The following is a 16,367-nucleotide window of genomic DNA, read 5'->3' as shown; positions in this document are numbered from 1 at the left end:
ACTATTTAATTCCTTTGCTAAACAACTCGGAGCTCTAAGTTCATCAGAGACGGGCAATTTGCGACCGGTTCCTGAAAGCACCTCATTCGATGGGAACTTATTGTTATTGGTAATCATTGTATTTGTATAACCTATCAAAAGGCATTTCCAAGTTTTGCTCTAAGTTCGGAACGTTCGGAAACAAGATTTCTCATCATCAGTTACAATCCTGCTGATCAGTTAAGAAAATTCATTTGTAATAAGCAGTTTTATGGAGGAAGTAAGGCAAATAAGCAAATATATAAAGGGCAAAGGTATGTACAATTCGATCCCCTCGATTTATTTCAAAGCAGTGGCAATATTCATTTGACAACAACTCATTTAACCGGTCCAGTCACTTTACACATAAAATAAAACAATTTATTTTTATATTTTTTGTTTGCAACTTTTTACCCTTAATGTTTTATTTGTGCTCTTAACTTCTGAAGCCCATCAAAAGTGAACAATCGACTCAGCTAAAAAGTTAAAGCCACAAAAAGTGTTTTCCCCAATTGCAACGCTCTCTAGACACCAGGGCCAATAAAGTCGCCATGGCCATGGTCAAGTGCCACATAAAGGACGAATCCCAGAAACTTTTCCTTCGCCTACGGCCGAAACTGAGTTCCTGACCACCCTTCTCAGCCGTTTGGCACGCGCGCGGAATTTAATTTAACACAAAATTGAAGGCGGAAAAGCAGTTGGAAGAAAAAACACTTTATATGGTAATCCGGAAAATAGAATATCCGAGTCATTTACATGCGAATTGTCTCTGGCCTTTTAAATTTCAATAAAAGTCCAACTTGAAAGGTGAAAAGAAATGGCAAAGCGAATTCATTATTGACGAGATGGGAAGACCATTTCAAGGGTAAATCAATTAGTGTTGTTGAGTGGAAGTCAGGGCTGTATGTTAAAAGCTAGGAGGGGGAGGGGTAAGAGGCGACTTTTAACTTGGCCTAAACGCTGCAATTAGTTGGGAAACAAAAGAACAAAGCAATCGCAGCAGTGCATGCATAACAAACCATTACATAAGACGACAAACAAAAGGCAAGCAGCAAGTAAATAGAGACAAATTACACAAGCTCAGGCGCAGGCAGAAAAATTGAAATTGAAATCAATTTAGCGGGTTAGTGGTTCGATATTGGATAGGGGATACAGAATACGGAACACTGGATACTGTATCCGCCGAATCTGAATCTCTACATACGGCCCGACTCTTGTTGAGCACCGATGCATCGCTGACGGAGGTGGTCAGGATGGTGTCCCGATGAAATGGCACCGTAAACATCTTCAGATACCTTCTTATCCGCCGGTCGAGCTCGTTCTGGGTCTGGTCACTTTCCTGTATTCACAACTTACTTTCACAACTTTCTCACAGCTGCAGCTAGTATCACAAAATTCTATTTCGAGCCTTGTACTTTGAGTGCTTGAACGTCTATCACAAGTTTTCCATGGTTGATTACTTTTTATCACAAAACAGCTGCTTAAGAGTATTCACACCGTGCTGAGCCTGCATCACAAAGGATTATTACTTGCTTATTACTTATTTAATTTACTCATAAGAATATCGGTTAATGGCTCTTTGGAGTTATTTTATGTTTTGTTTGCTTTAAGCACTATTTATCACTGTCGTAACGAGTTGGACTATTTATTTTAGCCACCTCATTTCGATTTATAGAATATATTTCGATTTCAGTTTGACGCCCGAAGATCACGTAAATCAGCAACCTTTTACGACCGTTTGCGGTGCTCGTTTAGTGTGAAATGACCATCAGAACCCGGCAACGACTGCGAATAGAGCGTGTTCTGAGGGCCAACCGATTCTCGCGACTAACTAAAGTATTTTCGAATTTCGAACGAACTGTTGCCGATCAGCTGTTGGAGAAAAAGTATATGGTACACCATATACACACCGATATAGAAAGGGTCAAAGTACTTCTCGCTGCGCTTGGCTGGGCGATAAATCATTATAATTAAACAGATTCCCAAAGCTGCACTTGTCTCTATAGCCAATTGACCGGGCAATTGCACTAACGCCGATTTAAAGAGAATATGGTTCTCTATCTACAGCCGTATATATACTGTATATATCGATGTGTTTACAGATATTTGTTTATCCATCTATCTATATCTTGCGTCCAGCTAATTGTCGCGTTAATAGACTTTGCTTGACTTGATGCCGAGATGTTTGCAATGGCACTTTGCAACTACACGATATTTGGGACAATGAGAGCCCATTGAGTGCTTTTGTTTATTTTGAGTGGAAACTTTCGAAGATCACTTTATGTAATAGTCCATATCTGCGGGGACTCGTAAATAATCAAAAGTACCTCGATTGGACTACCTCCCTGGCCAAGACTTTTCAATTAGGCGAACAAACGGCGGATAAAACAGAATAACAGAAAGGCCAAGACGGACAAAAATAAGCAGAATTCTATATGATTTACACATGTGTACAAGTATCTCAACCTATATAGTATATATATTTTTGTTTTGCTCTTCGATTTGGCTTGCGCGTTTTAGTAACTGATTTATTTTTGTTTTCGAAACGCTCTGTTTTTTATTTGCCAATCACTTTTTATTTTCGTGTACGATAAACAAGTTTATTTTTTGCCATTTCTCTAATATTTTTTGCGTTAATTTGGTTATTGTTATCGTTGTCACACGATCCATACCCGTTCGATTATTTACTTATTTTGTTTGCCACTCTTAACTTTCTGCAGGTATTATACGATTTTTGTGGGTAACTCTCGCCGCCTCCAAGCGAAGCGCGCACGCGATTCAATTGCCGTCCGCCAACTGACGACAAGACGATTTGGATCCAATCCGAGAAGTGCGACTGGCAGTATAGCGACCTGCGCATGCGAAATCGAAGAAGATATATGCGGGTGCTACTGAGAGCCAAAGAGTGACAAGGAGAGAAAAAGAGAGAGAGAGAGAGTGGCAAATTCCGGGCATGCAGGCCGCACTGCGAATACTTCATGTGGTAAATAAGATCATAAATTACAGACGTGCATTGGGCAACCGACCATGGTAAATACAACATATGGTATGCCACGGGGATTTCAATGGGGAAATGGCAATCAACTCAGCTAAAATCGATGCCCAATCGACCAACGTCAAAGGTGTGGATGCAGAACTCAAGCAAATCGACAGAAAGGTATAGTGCAATGGGAAAATCTTTTTAATGGTTTAAGGGAATTTAAATCTCAAAATAAAACTGTTTAGAAAATATATAGATACCCTCTTAAAAGCGAGCAATTAATTTCGAATTTCGTATCAATCAAATGAGTCTCATAAATGAGTCTTTTCCTTACGAAAATATGATAATACGCATCGTATAAAGAGCAATGCAATATTTTTATACTGAATTAATTATTTGTACAAAATAATACAGAACTGATTCATAACTTATAAAAAATCAAAATGAACGAAGAAAAAATGTTTAAAGGAACTGAAAACTTTGAAGTTTAATTTTTAATACAAAGTAGAATTTACTATCGTTTGTATTTCCCAAGCTCCGTGAAAATATCAAATAATATGTTTTGTTTATTTTAAACTGGCAATTTGACTACACAGTTGCCATCTTCCATCGAGTAGGAAATGCAAATGATAAACAGAAAGTAAGGCAACACTCAATTTGGATACCCGTAACAAACTAAAACCCGACTATAAAATCAATTTGGCCAGAGCACAAAGAACCGAACCGACGAGGGCACAAAACTAAGTGGAGAGAAAAGGACCGACTCCAATCTAATCATGGTATAAAAAGCTTCTTCCTTCCCCAATGTGCGACAAATTGAATTTGTTCACCGGGCACTCTTGCCAAGTTGTGCTTCCCAAACGGAAGGAGGCAATATTTTGCATGCGATTCGAGGAAATAAAAGTGAAAGCCAATTATCTGCCGAAGAGAGCGGCATTCCAGGGGAGCGGAGGGTTTAAACGTTCAATATCGGTTTCAAAAAGTTATCCTGTGCCAAAGTCTATGGGAAAATGTCATATGTACTTTGACTGTAATCCGAAGAGCTACATATTCGAGGCCTTTTCTGTGCATTATGTGGACACTTCAAGCAGTATTCTTCGCTCTCATGGGCCTCACGATGCCATCTTCAAAGGATGCGAAATTGTCGACAGTTTGAAAGGTTGCCAACACACTCGATTAGTTTCTTGTTGGTCCAACCGAGTTGTTCAAGCGGCGATGCAGAAGAGCATGTTGATAGCCAGGACCGAAAACTGGCAGTGACACTCGCCTTGAAAGCCCATCACCCACTCACGACCATATCCCAATCCTTGTGCGTCCCGAAAGGGGGAGACAGACAATAAGCCTGGTGTTTAAACAGGCGAATGGCAGCTCTGCGCCATGCGTCATTTAGCAAAGGACCCGGCACGGATCCACCTGCTAATGATGCACACGGACATCTCGCAGGCGGAGCGGACAAAGGCTTTAAATATTTACGAGCTTATGATGCTGTTTAAGTACCGCCGAGGACCACAGGTGCTGCCGACGCCCCCGAAAGTATGCCACGCTTAGCCGACTCCTCGCAATTAGCTTTATTTTTTCAGCATTTGCGTAATGGGTCTCCCTTTTTTCAGCTCTGTCCATTGCTTTAAAAATAGAAATGATGACCAAGGGAAAGTGCGTTTATCTGAGCTCCTAATGGCTTCAATTAGTGGCTCAATCGGCGGAACGTATTCACCAGGTTGACCACAGTCGGGCAATTATGTTGCTACTCAGCTTTCCATGTTCGCTTCGCTTAACCCAGTGCAGTGCCTAATTAGAGACAGCGGTCGGCTTTAAATTTACATTGTGTTTCGAAGGAAAGTTTATTATCTTGCTAGTTGTTTTATAAGGTTAAAATTTAACCTTATGGCAATTTGAGTGGTTATATTTTCAAATGATATCGTTTAATATAATATCAATAAATCTAGATCCATTAGTAGAGACTTGTACATGCAAATGAATATTTGCCCTTACAACCTTTTTATTTAAGTTATATATAAAATCCAAAGATTCAAGGGCAGTCCATTAAAATATAGATTTATGTAACTTGAAACTGATTGGATAATTGGTCTCTAAAATGATGATTATTATAATTCGACGTAATGAACTTCATCAGAAATCTAAAACTTTGAAAAATACAACTTTATGGTTACCTAAGATATTAATGTTTGTTTAAGTTAATAAGTTAAATAAACCTATCGACGTATGAGAACTTTTTTATAGTAGTTTTTAGCTCTTATTTATTTATTCAAGCAAATAGTAGATAGATAGTAAGCATAAAGTATTCTTTAATTCATATATTTCAATAGAACAAAAACTTGTTTGTCCCATTTCAGCTCCTTTAATCTAAACTTTAATAAACGTCTCTAGCAAACACATTAATACTCTCTTAATGGCAACCTGCATTAGACTTTAACATGCCATCGAAATTTGTTAGGCGTTTAAAGCGACCGTAAAGCCGAAATGCGAACACTGACCCAGATACTCGTAAATCAAACCAGCTAGAAACTGAGTGCAGGAGGCACAACTCAATAAAACTTCTGTACGGAGCCGGCTCACACCAGCGAGGCCCACTATCAACAATCAAGCCAAGTCAACATCATGGCCGAAACGCAGGGCTTAAAACGCTTTTGACATGCAATGAGTCAACAACAGCGCTTGGGAAAAATCCTCCAATTACGCTGAAATTAAGTGGAAAAGCTCAGTGTAAAATTTAAGCAAAAAAAAAAAAAAAAATAAACAACTTTAAAATCGAACCCATTAATTTAACTTTAGTAGCATCATCAGTGATTAAAAAGTTGTCAAATTTTAGTTTGTTGTGAATTTGTTTTCGTTTCACAGTTTGGGTTTTGGCCAAGTTTTCTGCCAAAAGCTGGCATTTAATTTTTCACCCCATTGTTTTCCATCGGAGGGGCGTGACCACTTTGGAAAGCATAGAAGTGGATTTGTTTTCGCCTGTTCGGAATTAACTTTTTGCGTGTATTTGGCAGAAGGTCATGCGGAGCAGTCCCAATTTAATGGACTCCTCCACCTCGAACGGCTCCCATTCAGATGCCCTCTACTTGGTGAACTGTTTTAATTAGAAATGCAAACGGAAGTCAATTTATAGCGTGCTGGGCGTCCAACCAATACACATGCCCCATGGGCTGGGCTGAGACATTAGGATCGAACACATGCGTGATAAGGAGCCGAGGCCAGGTTGGACTAAATTTGTGGATACTATTTTCGTAGAGTTCGACGCAGGACCTATGAATGGAGTCTATTGCAGAGTCATGGATCAATATTTATCCTCAAATGAGTTCAAGATTTATAGAAAAGATTATGATTCAAGGTTATCAATTCAACGTCATATTTTTTGATTTCATATGAACTAAGTATTTAAGTTTAAAAAACTATAAAAGCTGTTTAACTTACAGAAATAAAGAGCTGGAATAAAATCAAGAAAATCAGATTATCCTAATGAGGCACAATCTCTGTCATCTTTTATGCACTTTAACCACCAGCAATTAGAAAAATGTCACATTTGTGTAGCAAAGGTAGTCGGCCGTTAAGCATCTAAATTTATTATGGTCGCCACAAAAAGCCGCAAAATCCTTTTAGGCTTTTCTGCACGTTCTGTGCAATTTAATCCGAGTAGTTTTTATACGGGGAAACTATTGTGTTGCAAGTTTTCTAAACATTTCCATATGAAAGCATTTGAAAAGGCCACAAACTGTCCGCACACACATCCATGTCGTTCGGTTCAGCTCACTTTCCCCTTAAAATAGCAGAGATTGTGAGAAAACGAAATGCCAGCGGACAGACATCTGACACAATGTCGGCTAAAACTGTCGACAACTTTTCCCATCCGTCTTCTGGTTGAGATTCGGGACTCGGTGGTCGGTGTTGGGGACATGGGCCTTAACTTACCTCCTCAACGGCCTCGCATTCGAAGAGATAGATGTGCAGCAGGGGATCCTTGGGATCCTTCAGCAAGTAGACCAGTCCGGTAATGGGACCCTGGAATTCCATGAAGTTCTGCGGCTGCTCCGCCGAGGCCTCTGCCGCCTGCTGCTGCTGCAGCTGATAAGCGGACGCCGCACTCGAAGAGAGTGAGCCGTACGATGTGGATGCGGTCAGTGTGTGGCGAAGACCGTTTCCGGTCAGCGAGTTGTTGCCGCCGCCGGCCATCGTCGAGGCGACTGCCGAGGATACTGATGCCTGGCCGGCACTCGATTTCAGCTGCAGGAAGCCGTTGCCGATGCTCTTGGCCTGCGGCTTGTGGATGATGCGGCACATGCCGACGATATGCTTCAGGGGGTGGCTAAACTGCAGCTCAAAGTCTGAGTTGTACGACTCTAGTATGCCGTGCTCAATGCCCACCGATAACTGTAAGACAAAGAAATTAAATTTTAATTGTTGAGTTTTAAAAGATGTTCCTATAAGTTATATCAGTGTATCAGGTGTGGGCTATAAGTCATCATAGAACAATATGAATATAATATCGATTAACCCATATAAAAAGTGTACATTTATCAAAAACTAATTAATTTGAATATACTCTAAGATGATTTCTTAGCTAAGAAAACTTATTGTTTAAAAATAAATACCTTCTAGGTAATAGAGGTAGTATAGGTAATGTCAAATATATATTGCCGGAAATGGCTGAAATAAATATTTTATTAGACTTAATTTCTTGCCTGAACTTAAAATAATGCAATTATTCACCATTAAAATCTAAAACTGAAAGAAATCCCTTTTGTGATTAGAGAAGGATGAGCCACGAAACAAAAAACAATGGGAAAAACTGCACGTTGTTTCATAATTTGCTAGAATGTTTCCACTACGCGAAGCAGATTAACAATATTAAATTCCTCTTAATCAGTTTACATACTTGCATGCACAAGTAGAAAGGGAGAGAGGTCTTAGAGCAGGATGGCAGGGGAGGAAGCGCAATGGTGACAACGAGGACGACGAAGACGGGGACGACAACATGACATGCCTGCCAACATGGCTGCTGCTCCATTTCCGGCGCCTGGTGCCCGTCCTCCTCATTTGCCTCCTTCCGTCGCCTGTTTTTTCTTTTTTTCTCGTTCTGTTCTTGGTTCTTGGCCCTTTTTTATGCTAACAACTAAAGCCCGGTAACTAGGGAGTGTCGACACTATGAGCCCGGTGGTTTTCTGGGGGGAGGTAGAGGGCTGGGCACGCGGAAATTGGGTTGTGCTCACTGCTGGGTGCGCCGTTGTTGTGGCTGCTAGGGCTGTAGTTGGCAGAAAAGCAGGTCGTTGTGTTTTTTAGCCCCATTGGGGCGGCATTGCTCGTTTCCCCACACGTTTCTGTTGTCAAAGGATTTGCAATAGGAATAATATAAATAAAAACCATATATCTACGTCAATTTCAGACTGCGAGAATTTGTAAATTAAAAACTTGTAATGGTAAAAATGTCTTCATACAAAACTAATTAAAGTGGAGCTTCCCGGAACCAATCCGGCACTCGAACTTTGTTATCAACCCCGCCTAATGATAACCCAGAGACTTTAATTTCGCCAACTGCAAGCTCCAAGAAAAGTACAAAACAAGCAACCTTCAGAACGGGTGAACCACTGAGGGGAGTCAGCAAATGAGGGCGTTCATTATCGCCTGGAAAGCTCCGACAAAATGAAAACTTTTTCTTCTCAAATTAAATTAAAATCAAAGTAAAGTGTTGCCCAGGTTCGAGAGTGTGTGGGCGTAAGAGTGCTCAAAAGATGGGCGTTAACTTAGCCAACTTAGAACAGAACGGAAAAGTTTTAAGCCAAGTGAGGGAAAAAACAAAAATACGATAAGTTAAACTTATTGCTCGGGGACCCTAACCTGCCCTTTGATGGTCTAAATGGATATACATTTATTGATTTTCCTAACTCTGATATTTTTGTTTTGATTCCCACGAGAAGAGCAACGCACTTAAATTGCATATTTACAAACTTAAATCAATTGGTTAGGATAGTTGGTAATACACATAATATTAGTTTCTTAATTAATATTTCTTTTTTTTCATCCTCAACTGAGCTTGTTACCTTACATTAAAGGTAAGTAAAACTTTTAAGTCTTTGAACTGTTAAGAAAGCTTGCGAAAGCACGACCAATGACTCCGCCTGGCAACCTGTAATTAGTACGGACGACTTGACTTGGGAAAAGCTAACGTTTTTCCTCCCATTTAATTTAAATTAAAAAGAAAAACCTTACATATAGGAGTCAGTCACAACGGCATGACATTTTAAATTTAATTAATTTCCTTTGACACTTGACGAAGGATCCGTGCTGTCCATCACAGACAATGTCACTCTTAATTTGTTGAGCATCGAATTAAGTACTTCGCAAAGGCTTTGTTGTCAGGTTAATTGTGATTTAAAAATAACAAAGCTTTTTTTTCGGCTCACCTTTGATCAATAATGGGTTTTAAATTATATTTATTCCACTACTTAGGAAAATATATTACAGATAACATTTTCAAAACAATTGTTTCATCAAGTCAGAAAGGACATAATGAAAATATAAAGAAGTTGACCTACTATCCTCTTTTTCTTTGTTTCCTTTGAAAAGGAAAAGCACTGAATGAGCTCATAACTTTTCTTTTTAAGTTTCCCATTCTTATTAAGTTGTCTATTCTTGTTTTCTATTTGTTTGCAAAACCACAGAGACATGTTGTGATGTGGCACACTGCGTATACGTAATCTGTTCACTTGCTGGAACAATTGACTGCTTGACCTCTTTTGGCTATTCTCTTCTCTATCTTTTTCGCGATACCTAATTGGAATCAAGCCTCATACTAGGCGCAGTCACGTTCCCATGTGAATTTACTTTCAAAGCTGCATTTGTTGTGGGATACTAGGGTGGACCACAAGAAAATAAAGGTAAGCAATCCGGTTAATTTATGGCTTATATACAAAAAAAAACAATGCATTTTAAAAAGCAGAGGTGTTGAAAAAAAGGAAATGGTTTTTATACTTAAATCATTACCTTAAACCATAAATATTTTTAAAAATATAATTAGATTTAATCTCTAATAATAATGGTCCACCCTAGGAACCTACACATTCACCTGACGTCTCTTCTACCCACTTTCGTGCACGCATATTCATTTGCTTTGAAGTGCAGTTAGCGTCATGTCAAAAACAGCTGGGTAGCGAAATTACTGTTTTTGCATTTGCCTTTGCTGTTTTTTGTTGTTGTTTGTGTCATTAGAATCGCGACGCCAGCGTCGACGTCGACGTCGCTGCCAAGAGCAGACGTCGCGTGTTATTGCCCAGTGATTTATACGTTTTAACCGTTTTTCCATTACGTTTTCATGCGGCAGCTGCTGTTTGTTGTTTCTGCCGTTGTTGCCTAATAAACTGTCTACATTTGTTCATTGCATTATTCGTTGTTTTTGTTTTTGTGGTTGTTATTATTTTATCGTTGGCGCTGTATAGCCATATAATTAGCATTAACTGCAGTTTCTGCTTTTGCCGTACTCCTGGCGTCTTAATAACGAGTTGCAACCTTGCTGAAGTATGGCCCTAAGTATTCTCGGGGTCAGTCTAACGAACTCAACTATTAAGTCTGGATTTAAATCACTCTACTTAAAGCTACATACATAGTGATTATTATGAAGGTTCCTGTAAGTGTTACGGCATTAGTTAGGAACTTTGGTTTATATAAAAATGGGAGTTTCTGTTCTGATTAAGAATATACTTCAGGCATTAGTCTCTTTCTATTTTTGGCTTATATCAATGTTACTTTTAGATATCTATTAACGGATTTCGTAAATCAAACTCCCGTAGATAACTTTAAGTTTTCTACACAATTAACTTATCTGAAGAAGATAAAGGGCTTCAGTTCACCGCCACGAGGATCACGAGGACAAGGCGGCTAGGCAGCCCACATAATCAACCAACAGGTAATTCTTCCTGTAATTCTTAATGCTGTCTTTGTCCAGCATTTTCTGCGGGGAGAAGAGTGAGTCGTAGCAGAGCTGGACAACTCCCCAAATAAACACAAACTGAAACTTGTCCAGACACATGGTCTCCTCGCCGGCGACCTTTCTACGATTAAAATAAATTGCTGACCAAGTTTAATGATAACCCATAAAAGTATGCAAAGATTTTAAATTTACGTACGTCAACTTAATAATATATTTAAATAGGGTAGCTTAGCATACTGAATTCTGGATGACATATAAACAAGCAATAAAAAACAACAATACAAGTAAACAGCACATATACAAGGATATGGAGCAGAAGACTACAGTGGACCCCAAACGTGTGGCAGCCTTCTTCCGGAGAACCACCACAGGACCTGTATGCCGTGTTCAGTCTAACTTGGATCTCGAGGCCTGGCAGCTCTCGAAGGCTTACTACACCCTCATCACGTACCTTAACGATGTGAGCTCCGAGATACAGGGAATACAGAACACCGATACCTTCCCGATCAGCCAGAACATTCTTCGGGTGACAGCCATATTCGAAAAACTGGATGCCCTGATTCAAAGCAATCCGCCAGCGCCAGTCGTCCAAGGATCTGGCTTGGATCCGGGTAACAAGAGCTTTAGGCGGTGGGCGCACAACATGCTGAGAGATATCTACCAAATGGTGGAGAAAGCGCTACCGCCCAGCAAATGCAGACATGTGAATGAGTTGGGCTGGTATTTGTCATCGTCCTTCGGCAGCTCCACCAAAATCGAGTATGGAACTGGAAATGAGCTGAACTTCCTTTTCTTCATTTGCTCCCTTTTTAAGGCGGAGATCCTAACCAGGGAGGAGGACTTGGCCGCCTCGGCTCTGGTCCTATTTGATCGGTACCTTAAGTTCGTGCGCCGTCTACAGGTCACCTACTCTGTGGTATCATCAAACTGGAATGGAGGTTACTCCCTGGATAAATTTCAGTTTGTGCCTTTTATATGGGGAGTTGCCCAGCTGTGTTACGAAGCGCCCTTCTCACCGCAGAAAATGCTGGACGAAGACACCATTGCGAAGTACAGGAAGAATTACTTGCTGATTGATTGTGTGGGACATATGGCTAACACATACATCGGCACCTTTGCCCGCCATTCCAGCCAACTTTGGTGCCTGGCCGCCTTGTCCTCGTGGACGAAGATCCATCGCGGTCTAATGTTCATGTTCACGGATGATATCCTCTTAGAATTCGATATCCTCAGTGCCCTGCGATTCGGTGAACTGATGCCCTTCGAGGAAGACAAATCTGGTCGCAAACTTGGCAACCCTCGCCTGGGAGTGATATCGCCTTTGCGTCGGCAAAAGGGAGAAAACTTACAGGATAGGGATCAGGATCAAGATATAACCTCCAAAAGCAATACTCCTTCGATCTCTAATATAGAGCTAAACGGGAACGATAATAAGAAGGCAGAAGACGACCACTTCAGCGAAGTTATGTCCAACAGCGGACTCTCCGTGGGCAGCGACTGCTCATCTCTCAGTAACGTTAGTGTCCATCTGCCCACTTGGATAGATGACGTACCAGGCGTTAGCAAGAACACGTTTAAAAATATATAGCTTTATGGTTTGTCATAAAATTATGGGTACAATTCAAAATGTAACTCTTTATTTTATCAAGGAAAATTATGTGATTACCAAGTGTCTCTCAAAATGGAGATAAGAATAACATTTTTATTATTAGTTACATAAACAATGTAACAATGTTCTCCGAGAGTCTGGTACTACTTTTGTTCTGTGTAATGGGAAATTATGTGTGTCATCGCACGAATTTCCGGGAACGACATCTGCAACATGGCAACGATGTCAAGAGACTGGCAGACATGGGTCCAAGGATCAGCAGACCACGAAACCGAGTTTCATCAAATGCAAAACAGCAGCCAACTGGAATCGAGTGGGCTGGCAATGTGGAAGTGGCCGGGTATGGGAATGCCAATGGGAATGCGGATAGGAGATGGGGGATGGGGGTGTTAAGTGTACGAGGAATATAACGCATACGCCGCATGAGCCGCAGCAGAATAACTCGAGAGCAGCGGGCTGGCGACGATGAAGTGCGAAAGCATTTATGCCACTGCAGAGGACTTCGACGGTAGGAGGTGAGGGGAGTGAGGAGACTCAAGTGACTCGACCAAAAGCGGATTACCAACGCGACTTGAGTGACTTCCCGAGCAGGAGGCGGCAAAGCAGCCAGAATGGCAACAATTGAAACGGCCGCTGCCGCTTCTTACAAAGGCGAAATGAGAAAATGGAAATGAAAATGAAACAAGCGGCGTATTGATTTTTCCTCTTCAGCCCCAGCGCTTAACTCAACTCCCCGGCGTTGTGACGTCAATGGGCCAGCACGCGCCAACATCGGAAAGGGATGGAAGTTGGGAGGCAACCGGGAGGCCCACTACCTGAAATCCTTGCTAGGTAGGCCTCATTCGTGCTATTCAAATGTATCAAAAGCGAATGCTATGGGTGAAAAAAGTGGTCATCCCCTCCATTGTTACAAGATTAAAAGTCACCCATTCAAAGTAAATATGTGTTCGGTTTGATGTTGGCCAAGTGCGTATAAAACTTGATTTATAGGTGACATTAAGCACAGGAAAGTGAAAAGTGAAACGATTTATTAAGCTGCGTTTTTATGGTTCTTGTATTCTGAAATCTCGTATAAGATTATATAGGATAAAGACTTAAAACTTAACCATAAGTATGAGTTCCAATTTCACAGTTTAATTTTTAGAGTAGAATAGTTTTAATGCCTTAGAATAAACAAAAAAACTTTAACTAATCAATTAAAGTTAGCCACAACACCTTTGAAGTTTGAACATTCTATGTTCGTCGTTCGTTCTATTAATAACATAACTCTCATAGACAATATATACATTATATTTCAGGCAGAGATAGCTTGGCTTTCAACGCTCTCCCATTAAGGATTCCAGGCAAAATCCATCAATTTTCGGCGACTAATTTCAAAACAAATTGTTACATATCAAGTGCCAAAATATTAGGTCTAGAAATTGCACAAAAATAAAGTCACTTTTCCCTCCCCAAAGCTGACAAAAGTATAATAATTGCATGACGCCGCCACAGTGGGCGCAATTTCTTTTCTGTTTTTCTTTGCTGTGGGAGGGCGTGGCGCGTAGCAGTCCATCCATCCATCCAAGAAGCTTGTTATAATTTTCATGCGCTATTTAACATAATAAAGCAATAAGCCGCCACACAACACTGAAGAGCGAAAGAGGAGCCAGAGCTCTGGCAAACATTTTATTTATGCCACTCGCAGCTGTCTCCTTCGCTCCGGGTGCGTGTTTGTTTTGTGTCAACTTAAATGCAAAAATAAAGAGAGGGAAAAAACTAACAACTATAATAAACAAGTGTGCTGGCTTAAGTAAATATTTAAATAAGAAAATATGAAGGGAACTACGGTCTGTTCCGGTCTCCTCCGAACCGCGACTAGTGGCGGCCTTATGGAGTACGGATGCTAAGTGGATTACGAGAGCGTGGATAAAGTGTCACAGGGCTTGAACTAATGGCTTGTGAAACTGATATGCATGGAGGATGGAAAATGGGCAAGCGGCAGGTTAATGCGCAACTTGGTGACGCACTATCAATTTTATATTCAGCTTCTAGTACCTATGATTAAATACCATTCAACTCTAAGGACTCTTCCAAAAACAGAGTCATTACTACCGAGGAATAAACTTTTAATTTTTAGATATTTTTTATTTCAAAAGAACTTATATTATGCAAGTGTTACATTGAAATTTTCTCTCTCAATTAACTTTGTTTAATTTAATTTACCATGTTAAGCCGAAAGCAATCAATCTTTTACTTCATAAATAAGCCATATCTGTTTATCACCTCTAAATTGATATTACAGAAAATCCATAAGAGTTTTGGGAATCAGATATTTATTTAATGGTTCCCTTAAGTATTAAAAATAATAATGTACAAGAATAAGTAAACCAGTGCTATTCCCTCTTGAATCTCAGGAAATCCAAGCTTAACCAAGTATACTAGCACAAAACTCTCTGTGCAGATTAAAGTCAAGTATTTTTTTGTGTTGAAGTGATTGCGAAAGGTTCTTGAGGGCAGTCGAGCCCTCGAGGTACATTCAATGAGCATCAACAACAATTGCCAGAGGCAGGTGTGATTCCCTCTTAGATCCTTTGGGGCATGGTCACAGGCACGTAGAAAGGATTCGTTTTAATGCGAGACCGACCACCTGGGCTGTGCAGCAGCAACTGAAAGAGGACACACACGAAAACTACACCAAAATGGGAAAATAAAAGGTGTTCCTGGCCGGGCCCCAAAAAGTGTTTGATTAGGATTCATATTCTACACAGTGGAAAATATAGCAAAAATATAATTCCACTATTTGAATATAATGAATATATTATAAAAAGTTCCCCCAAACTGAAATATATCGTGGATTTTCCAAACAAATTCGCTTTTCTTTGACCAGAGATTTCAAGAAAAAGATTTTCAGACTCTACGGTTACAACAGTTCATTATCAAGTCAAATACTATCTCAAATATACCGAAAATGACTTTCAGTTTTCGAACCTTCTTTCCATCATAAAATCTCTGTCCACACATTGCCCAAAGGAAACACCACTGGAAGGAAGGTCATTCAGACTCGCTCACACGCGCCCAGAGCGCTGATGACTGGCTAATTGCGGACTTTGCTAAAATTAATTTCTCAGCTTCTAATAATATTACCCAAAGGGGTAGAGGGTGCGTCAAGTTGTTGTGGCACGTGTTCCACGCGGCGGTTGCGTAATCTTTTTGGGTTACATTTGCTGGACTGTGGTATCCCTCAATTTGTTTTAGGCCTCACAGTTGTTCCTTTCCTCCAGAGTTTGTAATCGGTTATCTGGGTTCTATTTATAGGACCGAAACGCCCGATGAACGTCTGCCGATGGGTCACTAATCGCAGTAATTATCCTTTATGGAGCACAAACTTATTAATTAAATTTCGTTCGCTATTTTGCCAGCATCTCACTTGGCACATAATTGATTTACCTAGCCGTAATAATGGCAAATTGCTTTTAATTGTTTCGCCAAAGGCGGGTAAAATATATGAGGAGGAAGCCTGTCATGTGCGATCTGGATATTGCATTCCGTGTTTGATTGGTTTAACAAGAAACGTTTTTGTCTGGCGGGGGTCAGGTCGGGTGGGACTTAAAGTCAAATTAAATGCAATCTTTGCTGGTAAATAGAGTACTGTGTTGTTATCGAGAAATAAAATGATTTAATAACGAACTCTTTTTGGAGACATATATGTCTTCGGAAGGATACAAATTCTGAGCTGCACTGTAGATATAATTATATGATTAAAAAGCTAAGACTTTAGTAAGGGTGCCTTTTTGAAACCAGAAAATACAACGTAGTAATCGCCTAAAAATAACTTTAAC

General features: G+C 40.2%; 2 protein-coding genes across 7 annotated transcripts in view; one reads left to right on the top strand and one right to left on the bottom strand.

The window, feature by feature from the left end:
* LOC108115313 (TBC1 domain family member 4) overlaps positions 1-16,367 on the bottom strand; it is a 28,266-nt gene that overhangs the window by 9,912 nt on the left and 1,987 nt on the right. For 2 of the 6 annotated variants that reach the window (XM_017226715.2, XM_017226714.2), the window contains exon 3: positions 6,926-7,384. In XM_017226715.2, the coding sequence (XP_017082204.1) occupies positions 6,926-7,384 (459 nt within the window). Of the gene's footprint in view, positions 1-1,222; positions 2,302-2,690; positions 2,818-6,925; positions 7,385-16,367 lie in introns of those variants that run through there. The other 4 variants (XM_017226716.2, XM_017226719.2, XM_017226717.2 and 1 more) reach the window with 3 other exon arrangements.
* Positions 11,212-12,652, top strand: LOC108115316 (serine/threonine-protein phosphatase 2A activator). Its single transcript, XM_017226721.2, has one exon. It carries the CDS (start codon positions 11,245-11,247, stop codon positions 12,523-12,525), a length of 1,281 nt encoding a protein of 426 aa, XP_017082210.1. The 5' UTR covers positions 11,212-11,244; the 3' UTR covers positions 12,526-12,652.

This window comes from Drosophila eugracilis, unplaced genomic scaffold (assembly GCF_018153835.1).
Source record: "Drosophila eugracilis isolate 14026-0451.02 unplaced genomic scaffold, ASM1815383v1 contig_1897, whole genome shotgun sequence".
Taxonomy (NCBI): domain Eukaryota; kingdom Metazoa; phylum Arthropoda; class Insecta; order Diptera; family Drosophilidae; genus Drosophila; species Drosophila eugracilis.
Note: the sequence above shows the minus strand (reverse complement) of the source record. Positions and strands in the feature narration are given on the sequence as shown.

Bases quoted from the DNA above. Each gene is read 5' to 3' on its own strand.
- LOC108115316 (XM_017226721.2), top strand. From the start codon at position 11,245: ATGGAGCAGAAGACTACAGTGGACCCCAAACGTGTGGCAGCCTTCTTC.